This window comes from Neovison vison, chromosome 6 (genome assembly GCF_020171115.1).
Source record: "Neovison vison isolate M4711 chromosome 6, ASM_NN_V1, whole genome shotgun sequence".
NCBI classification, from domain to species: Eukaryota; Metazoa; Chordata; class Mammalia; order Carnivora; family Mustelidae; genus Neogale; species Neogale vison.
This window is the reverse complement of record NC_058096.1, coordinates 219674758-219687664: the sequence shown is the minus strand read 5'-3', so window position 1 is coordinate 219687664 and position 12907 is coordinate 219674758. Positions and strand designations below refer to the sequence as shown.

The window sequence follows — 12907 nt, the reverse complement described above, 5'->3', positions numbered from 1 at the left end:
CTGGCAACCACCAGTCTGGTTCTGACTTGGTAGACGTACCTGTTCTGGGTATGTTGTAAAAAAGGAGTCCTACAAGATGTGGTCTTTTGTGTCTGGCTTTTAACTCTAAGTGTAACATTTTCAAGGTTCATGCCCAGTGAAGCACACATGGGTGCTTCATTTCTTTTTATGGCCGAGTACTAGCCTGCTTTTTGGAGGTACCACGGTTTATCCATTCATCTGGGAAGGACGTCTGAGCTGTTTCCACGAGACCAACATCTCCTCTTTCCCCTGACCCCACCTCAGCTTTGGGCAATAATCAGGAGAGCTGCTGTAAACATTCATACACAGTTTGCACATCTGTGTGTCTGTCCGGTGGAGGCAGTGTGTGTCCCTGATTTTTCATTTCTCCGGGGTATAAAACCTAGAGACGGGATTACTTGGCCATTACAATGGTAGGTTTTAAAACCTAGTTTTTCTTAAGACTTCAAGTTGGACTCAAAGCTGTTGTTAGTTTATCAATAAATTTGGTTGGTTTTGTACCAAAATCAGAATAATACTTGCATTTGTAATTTGATTTAAAATTTTAAATTTTAAATAATAATAAACTATTTAAATTAATTAATAATAAATTATTGATTTATTGGTAAAACATTTATTCATCAAGTGTACATTCATTCATAGGGTTTTCAGATTAAATTTCCATAGATGAATGATTTTTTACAAATTTAATTAGGTTCCCTCCATTTTATTTATTTTTTAACGATCTTATTTATTTATTTGACAGAGAGAGATCACAAGAAGGCAGAGAGGCAGGCAGAGGGAGAGGGGGAAGCAGGCTCCCCGCTGAGCAGAGCGCCCAATGTGGGGCTCGATCCCAGGACCCTGGGATCATGACCTGAGCTGAAGGCAGAGGCTTTAACCCACTGAGCCACCCAGGTGTCCCTGTTCCCTTCATTTTATACTATGCTTACGAATATTCTTATTTCCCTCCAAATTTCAAATATCTAATGAGAAAGATTTACTAACCTAAAAGGCAAAGTTATATGCTTTCAAGGGATTCATATATCCAATGTATCAAATACATAAATACATAAATCAAATGTATAAATGTACTAATTCAGATTTTTTAAATGTTCAAAACCATTTATCAATAGCTGTGTTCTCTTACAGTTCATATTGAATACACATTTATCACACATCTAATCGCTTTGGGTAGTGAAATCATGTGGTTAATCAGTTAGCTTCTCTAACGTGTTGAATTGTTCCAAACCCTTTCAAAACCGTTTTCCAGGGACACCTGGGTGACTCAGTGGATTAAGCCTCTGCCTTCAGCTCAGGTCATGATCTCAGGGTCCTGGGATTGAGTCCCCCATTGGGCTCTCTGCTTGGCAGGGAGCCTGCTTTCTTCTCTCTGTCTCTCTGCATGCCTCTCTGCCTGCTTGTGATCTTTGTCTGTCAAATAAATAAATAAAATCTTAAAAAAAAAGTTTTCCAGAATGCCAAAGATCACAAAACTTTCTAAAGTGAACACAAGAGTGTTAACCCCGTGGAGTCTAAGTTTACCTACCGATTTTTTTTTTTTTTACCTCCCCAAGGAAATAAAACAGCGTTCCCAGCTAAGAATAGATCTCACATTTCAAAGGGAGTTTAATGAGGTTTCCTCAGCCACAGAACTGAGGACCACATTTTTTTTAAACGGATTCAAAGCCCACAAGAACTTTTTATTTATAAGATTTTAAAAAATATTTTATTAACATATAATGTATTATTAGCCCCAGGGGTACAGGTCTGTGAATCGCCAGGTTTACACACTTCACAGCGCTCATGATAGCACATACCCTCCCCAAGGTCCACCGAGGACCACATTTTTGCAGGATGATTCTACCTGAGATTTTTCTCTGCGTTGGTGGGGAGGATCCTTATACTCATGCCTTGCAACTGGGATACGGTTACAGAACTCAGCGCATCCTGTTTCTCCAGAAAGAACAACTATCAAGTTGTACCGTTATCCAGTTTCTATTGAAATTCTTTTCATGTTTTTAAAAAAGATTTATTTATTAATTTTAGAGATTGTGAGAAAGAGAGAGGGAGGGAGTAATATTCCATTGTATATATGGACCACATCTTCTTTATCCATTTGCCTGTTGAAGGGCATCTTGTCTCTTTCCACAGTTTGCCTGTTGTGGACATTGTTGCTTTGAGCTTTGGAGTACATATGGTCCTTCTTTTCACTACATCTCTATCTTTGGGGTAAATACCAGGTATTGTTTATTAACTATCCAAGCACTTGTTTTTATCCTGCGAGAGCAGGGGGACGGTCAGGGGAGACAGACAGAGAGAATCTCAAGCAGACTCCCTACTGAGTGTGGAGCCCAATGCAGGGGTGGACCCCACGACCCTGAGATTGTGACCTGAGCCCATATCAAGAGTTGGATCCTTAACTGACAGAGCCACCCAGATGCCCCTCTTTTCATGTTTTTATTGTCCGGTTTGGATAGATAGAAATTGGTATTCCTACCAGGATTTCAGTTAATTTCCTTCCCATCTATCTGGAGTCCATTAATTTCTTCTTTGTGTCTATTAAGTCATGAGTCCTTTTCATATTTTTGTTTTGTTGGGGTCAGAGTCACATTGTAGAAGTCCACTTACTGACAATCAGTAAACGGAATAGTATCAACATTAATATTAATATTTTTATTGCTGTTCTTTCCTTTATTCCTCCCTAGACATAATCAATGGAGGAACATTGATCATAGACATAATCGATGGAGGAACATTGATCATAGACATAATCAATGGAGGAACATTGATCATAGACATAATCGATGGAGGACCATCCAGTGGTTAACGTTTGGATGTGTATCTTTCCATATCCTTCCACTCGGTGAATGCCACACACACACACACACACACACACACACACACACACACTCTGAAGCCATTCAGTGAACACCTACTAGAAGGATTCAGCCTCTGATACCAGCCTGCCAAGGTTCAAGTCTTAGTTCTGCCACCTCCTAGATGTGTGTCCTGTCTCCCCATCCAAAAATGGACACAATAGTCTCTACTTCACAGATATCTTCCTAATATTAACATGTGTAAGACACAATACCTGACTTACAGTATTGATTACTTTTTATGTCTATGTGCCAGAAACAATAATATCGTAAGTACAACCATTTTAATGAAAGTACTTGTTTTCTCAGTGAAATGAGATACTATATACTTTATATATATAATTTTTATGTATATATATACAATGTACTTCAATGTATGTATATATATACAATGTATTTCAGTGTATGTATATATACAATGTATTTCAGTATATATATATACACACACACATATACACATTGTATGTAGGTACATTGTATGTAATGTGTATATATACAATGTGTATATATACAATGTGTGTGTGTATATATACACAATGTGTATATATACAATGTGTGTGTGTGTATACACACACACACAATTTTTAAGCATTTCTGGGAGGATTAATTCCAGGAGGAGAAATCACTGGGTCAGAGCTATGTGCACGCGATATTATTCCAGGTGCTCATTTAAAGGCCACGCCAGGACACCCAGGTGGCTCAGTCGGTTGAGCATCTGCCTTCAGCTCAGGTCATGATCCCGGGGTCCTGGGATCAAGTCCCATGTTGGGCTCCCTGCTCAGTGGGGAGCCTTTTTCTCCCTCATTTCCTGCTGCTCCCCCTGCTTGTGTTCCCTCTCTAGCTGTCTCTCTCCCTGTCAAATAAATAAATAAAATCTTTTTTTAAAATAAATAAAATCTTTTAAAAAAAACATAAAGGCTACACCACTTTGCCCAAGGAGGCCTTTGGGATCAGGAAAAAGAAGCTGAGTAGATGCCTTTTTAATTCTTCATTGGTCTAGACTGTCACACTCTCTATTGAGGAGAGAGAGAAGGGAAAGAGAGAGGCCAGAGAGAGGGAAAGAGGGAGAGGGAGGAAGAGAGAAAGGAAGGAGAGAGTGGAAGGGAGAGAGAGGGAGGGGGAGGGAGAGGGAACAGCAGCTGTTCCAGGGGTCTGGGAAGAGGGAGAGCGTGCACAGCATGCAAACACCTTTCCTTGCAGAATACAGCTGAGAGCCTTTCCTCGGTGCTCAAGCAAACGTCCACATGGTCCAACTTCACCAAAGAAGAGACCTCTGCTCTGGCCACTGTGGTCCTGGAGAGTGTGAAAAGCAGCACACTGGCAGCTTTCCTGAACCCCTCGGCCAATGTCAGTCAGACTGTTCGGGCTGAACACTTAGGTAACAGGGCAATGGCTTGGAGCGGGGCCCTGGGTGATGTGATTCTCCACCACTTTCCCATATCCCATTTCCCCAGTGGTTTCAAACCTCTGAAGTCACAGAAGAGCCAGTCCAAGGATATGAACAACATCTCCCATTTACGGAGTGGCTGACATTGAGTTGAGAGTGTTGCCAGATAGGGTTTGGAGTGTGTTCTCTGTTCTACAACCGTCTGAGTCCCACAGTAAATGCAGCCAGTATATGAGATGGGGAAAGTACTATAAAGAAAAATACAGCCGGGCTAAGTTGGCTCAAGAGAGTCAGACGTGGGAGGGACCTTGCTAGCTTACATGGGGAGGGAACCGTGTTCGTATTTGATGAGTTCAAGGAACAGTGGAGAGGCCAGCATGGCCAAAGTGAAGTAGAGAATCGTAGAGCCTGCAGGAGAAGGGGTCAGAAACAGAGGGGAGAGGTGGATTTTGCAGACTAATGTAGGGACTCGGGATTTCATCTGAAGGAAAATTGGGGGCAGGGCATAGAACTGGAGAGTCTGAAAACAGGCATGGCATGATCTGGCTTATATTTTAAAAGGACACCTCCGGTTTCCTCACCTGTTTTGTTTTCACGAAGACCCCGTAGTTATGGTCATGCCACAGGTGAGAGACCTGCAGCTCAGAGGGTAATTTAAGTCACTGTTCCGTCTGGCGCAGCTGGTGAGTGGCAGAGCCCTGGTCCAGTCTGCTGGGTTTGCCCCAGCCCCTTCCTCTTCCCTTTGGTTTCAGAAAACTTGTCTAAATGCAGAGTAGCTAGAAGGTCGTGACCGTTGCTTGCCATCACTGTTGACTTCAACCCCATCTTTCCCTGATGCATCCCCCCTGGAGTGAGATCTCGCTCCCACAGCTCCTGCTGGGATTCTTAGTTTTCTGGGGCTCCCATCCTCCTGTCACTCCTCAGGGGCGCAAGATCATCCCAGTGATGAACCGGCCTTTTTATTCGTTATTTGCAATGAGGTATATATAACTTTTTTGGACAGAAATCAAATCCAGGACTCCCTTTCTGAGTGACCTCAGGCAAAGTCTCCCTATCTCCTTTGATCTCCTTTTAAAGATTTTTGCTTACTTATTTCTCAGAGAGAGAGGCGGGGGGAGAGAGAGGGAGCACCCGCGCAAGCAGAGGGAACAGCAGGCCGAGGGAGAAGCAGGATCCCCACTGAGCAGGGAGCCCAATGCTGGGTTTGATCCCAGGATGCTGGGATCGTGACCTGAGCTGAAGGCAGACGCTTCACCGCAATTTCCTTTCACTTCACGTTCCTTTCACTTCAATTTCCTTTTAGAAATTGAAAGCAAAATTATCAAGGAAGGATGCACTGAAGAGAACATGACCTTTCACTTGAAAGCCCAAGGGGACGAGATGAAGATTGCATGTTCCATCATCGAAGAGTCTGACTCCACAGGTACTGACTTGGACCGAGAATCAAGGCGGGTGGGTGTGGTGTAGTCAGTCGGCACACATCCCTCAGCCAACTGGCAGGTGCCCAGACTGGTGAAGGACTCAGTGAGGTGAGGGCCTTGTCCTCAGGGAGTTTTCCATCAGCTGGGGAAGTCAGATGTTAAATAAATAGATTTCCTCACAATAATGGGGCACCAAGACCTTCACTGTCCAGTTAAGCAGCCTCTTATGTCAGCGAGCACTTGAAATGTGGCCAGGCTGTGAGCGTAAAACTACACACCAGAGTCCAAAGGCTTGGTACAAAAAAAAAACGAAGGATAGAAAAATCTCATTCATATTTTTATATTGCTTATATGTTGGAATGATCATTGTTTGCATGTATTTGGTTACTATCGTTAAAATTAATTTTTACTTGTTTCTGGCTTTTCTAAAAATTGTAGCTACTAGAAAACTTTAAATTACCTGGGCGATTCATGTTGTATAGCTGGTGGACAGTGCCAGTCTGTATCAGGGATTGGCAAACTTGTCCTGCAGAGGGTGGGTTGTAGATATTTTAGGCATTGAGGGCAATACAGTCCCTCACGGTGCAAAGGTGTTCATGCATGGATGGGCGTGGCCATGTTGTAGCCACATTTTTACTTATACAAGAGAGGCCATGGCCAGATTAGCCTGTGGACTGCTGTTGGCCACTCCCCCACCCATCTGCAGTCTGGAGGGCTCAGGGAGCAGGCCTGGGACATCCCTGAAGACCACCAATGTTGAAAGGGGAAGCCTACCTAAGAGAGGGAGCCAGAATAACCATAAAAGTAGGAGGCAAACTTATTTCCACAGCTCAGTTTGACTGTCTCTTAAAAATACAAATTTAAGTTTATTTTTAAATGTAGCCAACATTTCTCCAGGTGGGAGCAGCTCGGGATTTTTTTTGAATGGTTCCCATGAGGGTCACCAATCTTGAAGTCCACTAGTTGTACTGGGGTTGCCATCCTCAGAGAGGGCAAGTGGGGTACAGAGTGCGTGGGGTATTAAAGTGTGTGTGTGTGTGTGTTGCATCATCTATAATCACTACGGAACAAATGATTTTTTTTTTTTTTGCCTTTGTGGGAATCACAGGGCCCACTGGGGTGGCTTTTGTCTCCTTTTGGGGCATGGAGTCTTTTTTAGACGAGAGCTTCTTCCAAGACCCTCAGACCCCTTTGGCCAACTTCCAGAGCAAGTTGAAGATGAAGATGAATTCTCGCATTGTACAAGGCATCATGACTGGGGAGAAGAAAGATGGCTTCTCTTACCCAGTCATTTACACGCTGGAGAACATTGAGGTTTGTGAAGAGGTTCCTGCTGAATCCCCATCTACCTATGGAGAATGTCCCATCCCCCAGTGGGCTCAACTTTCTTTTCTGATAGGGACCCATGAAGGCGACAAGCTCCTACAGTTTCTTGCAATTCAAGCTGACCCCCCAAATCTACCTCCTGAGGGAGGGCTTCCCTATTTCTACGTGTTATTCTTCCATCCATCATTGTGCAAGACTGGGCTCAGATTAAGTGATGTTCACGCAGGAACATTTAGAGGAACGTTATTTACATGAGCTATGACCAAGTCAGCGCTAGAGGCAGAGCTGATACTGAGAACTTTCCCTCCCTCCTTGCACACAGAGATACTTCGTTTCCCTCCCAAACACACACCTACATCTTCTTGCCCCAAATGACTCTTAAATCCGTTTGAAAGAGCACCTCAGGTGACCAGAGCCTTTCCATTTTCAGCCGAAGCAGGAATTTGAGAGCCCTATCTGTGTTTCCTGGGACACCAACTTGGAGGGTGGTAGGTGGATGTCCTCTGGCTGTGTGGTCCTTGAAGCTTCCAAGACACATACTGTCTGCAGCTGTAATCGAATGATGAACCTGGCCATCATCATGGCTTCTGGGGAGCTCACGGTCAGTACTGATTCTCTGTGTTCTGGCTCCCCAAATGCAAGGGGAAAATATTGAGTAAATATCCATTGTGCATCTCTCATGGCTTTGGATGTTGTGGGAGTCATGGGTGACAGATGGGGTGTGCAATAACTCTGCCCTTGGAGAATTCATGGCCTGGCTGGGAAGCTGTGGCATGCACTTATAAAATGAGAAGTAATCCTAAGCAGATGCTGGGACAATTATAATCACAGATCCCATTTACAGAGCGCCTACTGTGTTGGACCCTTTATTTTAAGTTAAGTGTTTTCAAGTCCTTTTACAGGCTGGGGGCTGAGGCTCCATAGCCCACCTGCTTAGGAAACTCGAGACAAGCCTCGAACCCAGCATAGTCTAGCTCCAAATGTCTCTTTCCACAAAACCATGTATATGGTACAAGAAGTCGTGCTATGGGAATTCAGAAGTGTGTAGGTGAGAGCCAGCAAGCAGTCAGGGAGGGGATGGGATGTGAAGTGAGCCTTGGTGAGTGGGTAGATTCAGTGGAGAGGAAAGACATACGGAACACGCAGTGCATTTCCTGCACAGCTGTGAGCACTTCAAGTATTTTCATTGACTCCTCCTGCAACAACTCTAAAGGGTTACTGTTTGCATCCTCTTTTAACTGATGAGGAAACAGAGGCACGGAGCAGTCAAGTGTCTTTCTTGCCCAAGCTCATAAAACTAGGAACTGGCAGAACGGTAGTCTGTTCTCTTAGCCACCACATCACAAAATCATAGAGAGTAGCTGGTGAGATATTGCCTTGTCACAGAAGGAACTCAAAAATTTAAGATTAATTGTGAATAGGGGAAGGACTCCACTTGCCATTTCCACTCCCAGAAGTTGGGGCATCTCCGAACGCCTGTGTAGCATCCTGGATCAGGGCAGGAAACAGTAACCACTCTAGGTATTTCGAGCAGGGAATGGGATGCTCACAAAATCATGAGAAGGGATGGAGAAATTGAGGTCAGGGCCTGCCAGTTGGGGTTTGGATTCAAGATCACCCTTCTGCAGCTGCAATCCAGAGGTCAGAAATTGCTCCTGTCAGATCACTCCATATCCATGCAATCAAAGAAGGGACAGCTGGAATGTGGAACCCAGCCATAACTTGCTCCTCCCTGCAGAAAGAAAGCTGGTATCGGCCGCCATTTTGCCTTCCAGAACTTCTGTGCATACCTCTCATTGGAGAACCTAAATGACATCCAGGACCCTAGCCCCAGAAGATTCTGAGAAATGTAGTTTATAGGCATCCTGCTCTAGTACAACATGAGGTGGGGCACAGGAAAGGGGAGGGGGAGGCAAGGGGATGGGTGCTGATGGATTTCAAAGCATGATGGTAGACAATATCTGGTTCACTCCGAGTGTCAAAGGGAGAAAAGTTCCCTGAGCTCTTTCTGCTCCAGTCAGGAGTCAGGATAATTCTTTTTTTTCTGCCTGGAGGAATGTCAGTCCCTCTCTGAGTACTGTATCTCCTTCCTGACAGATGGAGTTCTCCTTGTACCTCATTAGCCATGTGGGGATAATCATCTCCCTGGTGTGTCTCGTCTTGGCCATCGCCACCTTCCTACTGTGCCGTGCCATTCGCAACCACAACACCTACCTCCACCTGCACCTCTGCATCTGCCTCTTCTTGGCCAAGACTCTCTTCATCATCGGTGTAGACAAGACTGACAACCAGGTCTCACATCCCTTAGACTGTGTCCTCACTCAGCCTCACCATGTCCACATCTGCCCCTGCTCATCCACCCAACAACTATGCTAGTTCCCACCTCAGGACCTTTGTATGTGCTCTGCCCTCCTTTGATGATACTTGTTCCCAGCTCTTCACCTGGTGGACTCCTTCTTGTGATAGGTTTCAGTTTAAAATCATTTCCCTGGTCATCTTATATACTGTGGTGGTCCCCCCATTACCGTTTAAACCATCGGTTCTTATTTTTGAGGATTCCGCCCCCTAGAGGACACTCGGTGGTATCTAGAAACAGTATTGGTAGGGGATTTGCTGGAACCCAGTGGAGACTAAGTATGCTGCCAAGCACCTTACAAGATACAGAACAGTTCCCAAGACAGAAAATAACCTGGCAATAATGTTACAAATATCAATAATGTTACAACTGAGAAACTCTATCCCTTATCAGTCTATTTTGCTTTCTTTCTGAGCATTTATTTGAAACCATTATGATTATTAGTTGTTTAACTTGTTGTGCATCTACACCCCTGAACTAGACTATGAGCAAGAACTTTGGCCAATCTACTCCCCATAACTATAACAGGAACATGGTAGGCTCTCAGGATTTTTACAGAAGGAGCACTAGTGACATTTTGCCTGAAGTGATCTTTCTTTATGTGGAATCAACTCTCATTGCGGAATGTTTAGCTTCCCAGACCTCAATGCTAGTAGTACATGTCACTCCCACCATTTGACCAGGAGTGAGCAAACGCTTTCTGCAAAGAGGCAGATATAAATATTTTTGGCTTTGCAGATCCTAGGGTCTCTGTTGTAACCACTTAACTTTGCTGTTTTAGTGAAAACGGCCTTAGAAAATATAGAAATAGATGTGACCATGTACCCACGAGATGTTAGACAGCCAGTCCAATGGCTATGCTTTCCTCACTCCCACACTCAATATCTTCATACATCCTCTGAGGTAGGGTGATCAACTATCCCTTCTTCTCAAAACTCTCCCAGTTTTAACACTGAAAGTCACATGTCCTGGGAAAAACTAGTTCCAGGCAAACCAGTGCAATGGGTCCCCCAACCAAAGGGATGATAGCACCTGCAGGGAAGAATATCTCTATAAAGGTTTGTGGAATAATGGGCTGTGATTGGGGAACTCCAATCAAAGTGTACCCCCACTGTTGTCTGGATGTGCTTCTTGGGTGGTGGGGGGAGGGTGAAATGATCCTGAACGTGCATGCTTCTCCTCTCCAGATGGGCTGTGCCATCATTGCAGGCTTCCTGCACTACCTTTTCCTGGCCTGCTTCTTCTGGATGCTGGTGGAGGCTGTGATGCTCTTCCTTATGGTCAGGAACCTGAAAGTGGTGAATTACTTCAGCTCTCGCAACATCAAGATGTGGTACCTCTGTGCCTTTGGCTATGGGCTCCCAGTGGTGGTGGTGGCTGTCTCTGCCAGTGTGCAACCACAAGGTTATGGGATGCATAATCGGTAAGTGATCTCCTTCTCTCTCCCTGAGGAGCCTACTGCTAGGGTTCATGGTGATATTTACAGGAACACCAAGAAGAGCTATAACAGTCGTGGTAATTGAGTCTACCATTTATTGAGCTCTTTATGTTTTGTCAGTCTCAGACCTGCCATGTACAGTAGCATAGGTTATACACTACACAAATCTAGGAGTCCTATTTGCATTATAATAAAGATAAATGGTGGTGGTATAAACAATGAACTTGGTTGTAAATTTTAAAATCACGGTTTCTGGAGCCAGCCTGCTTGGGTTTGAATCCTTGCTCTACCACCTTTTAGCTGTGCTACCTTGGGAAAGTCATTTAACCTCTTTCATACCATTTCCATTTCCTCATCCGTACAATAGGGGCTGACAGCAAAACCTACATCATAGTGTCGTGAAGGTTAAATGAGATGTTATCTGCAAAACATTTAGAACAGTGTCTGGCACAGTGTAAAGCATTATACATGCCATCATCATCATCATCATCATCATCATCACAATGGTTTGTTTTAAAGCAGGGTTTGTTTATCACATGGTTCATATGAAAGGATTGTAGGTAGTGTGTTGGTGAGTATCATTTATTTATTTTTAAGACATTTGTTTATTTTTTATTATGTTTTGTTAGTCACCAAACAGTAACACATTAGTTTTTGATATCATGTTCCATGATTCATTGTTTGCATACAATATCTACCCAGTGCTCCGTGCAATACATACCCTCCTTAATACACATCACCCCCCAAGATCATCAAACCCCAAGATGGCTTGCCCATCTCCCCCAACCCCTTTCCCTCTAAAACCCTGTTTGTTTCCCGTAGTCCATGGTCTTTCATGGTTCTTCTCCCCATCTGATTCCCCCCCCCTTTATTTTGGTGAGGGAACTGAATATCCAGGTTTTCCCCTTGCCTACTACTTATGGTTTATATTTCAGGTGAGGTCATGAGATAAGATGTGATGGACAGGAATCCATAGTTAGTGGGGACTCATCAAACCTAAATCCTGCAAGCTTTACAAATATGTATTACCTCTGGTACTTCTCAACCGAAATCTTATGTGCAAGGACTGAGTCTCCATTGTGTACAGTGTGAAGAGTGTCCCCTGGATTTTTGCAGTGTACAACCTGTGCACATGGTGATACCTAAAGTAACAGCTTAATGAATGGTAGTAGCTTTAGAGGAAATGAGGCTCAGCACAGTTAGCTAGGAAACTAGGAAGCTAGGAAGGGTCCAAACTGAATTCGGATTTGACTTATCAGGAGATGGAAGTGACAATGTAAGGCCACCATGATGAAGTGTCCGATGTTGGTGTGGGTAATAGAAGCACTGACAGACCAGAGAAGGATGATAATACACGGGAGTTGGAAAGTTCATGGAAGGCTTCCTGAAGGAGGTGGTATTTGAATGAGTCTTGAAAACCCCACTGAAATGTACACAGGCAAAGAGGAAAGGGGGTACAACAGAGATGAAGGCAATAGCTTCCCAAGGGAGAGCTCAAGGTGTGTTTGGAGAATGGATGGATTGGGCTGAGAGAAGGGGAAACTGGGGGAGGGGCATGGAATTTGGAAAATACCTTCCAGGTGGTAAGAACCACAGAAAGTTTTGGAAGAGAGGAGTACTGACAAGGATTTGAGGTGACCTTCAGAAGAAGCACTAGGCATGGGGAAGAGAAGGAGAAACATGGTGCATTTCTGAGCAGGTGTGGTTGCAGGTAATGGCTCCAGCCCAGTGGGCACCTCTGGGGAACTATATAGGGCATGCACCTCTGATATCTCACCCAGGGGGCGTACTTGTTGACCAGCTCCCTCCCAGCAGCCATTGGTTAAGGGCTCCCAGACAGCTAATTCTCAGAGCTTTCAATCTGATGCCTCCAGCCAGAGATGCAGAAACTGATAAGGAAGTTGGCCAGTATTTACTGAAGTAAATTTACTGAAAGAACAGGGACAGCATCTTCTGTGCATTTTACACCTTTTTATTACTACTACTTGGAGACTCATGTTCCAGGGAGAGAATGCCTGGTTGGCCAAACTTGATTATTTTCCTTCTCTTGTGTAGAGAGGGGGGCACACTTTTGCTAAAGGAATATTGGGGTGCTGTTCC

General features: G+C 44.3%; 1 protein-coding gene across 3 annotated transcripts in view; it reads left to right on the top strand.

The window, feature by feature from the left end:
• The window catches only part of ADGRE1 (adhesion G protein-coupled receptor E1), a 53970-nt gene that overhangs the window by 31794 nt on the left and 9269 nt on the right, over positions 1 to 12907 (top strand). For all 3 annotated transcript variants that reach the window (XM_044255433.1, XM_044255432.1, XM_044255434.1), the window contains 6 exons: positions 4080 to 4257; positions 5570 to 5689; positions 6796 to 7001; positions 7444 to 7614; positions 9111 to 9305; positions 10557 to 10792. In XM_044255433.1, coding sequence (XP_044111368.1) covers positions 4080 to 4257; positions 5570 to 5689; positions 6796 to 7001; positions 7444 to 7614; positions 9111 to 9305; positions 10557 to 10792 — 1106 coding nt within the window. The remainder of the gene's footprint in view (positions 1 to 4079; positions 4258 to 5569; positions 5690 to 6795; positions 7002 to 7443; positions 7615 to 9110; positions 9306 to 10556; positions 10793 to 12907) is intronic.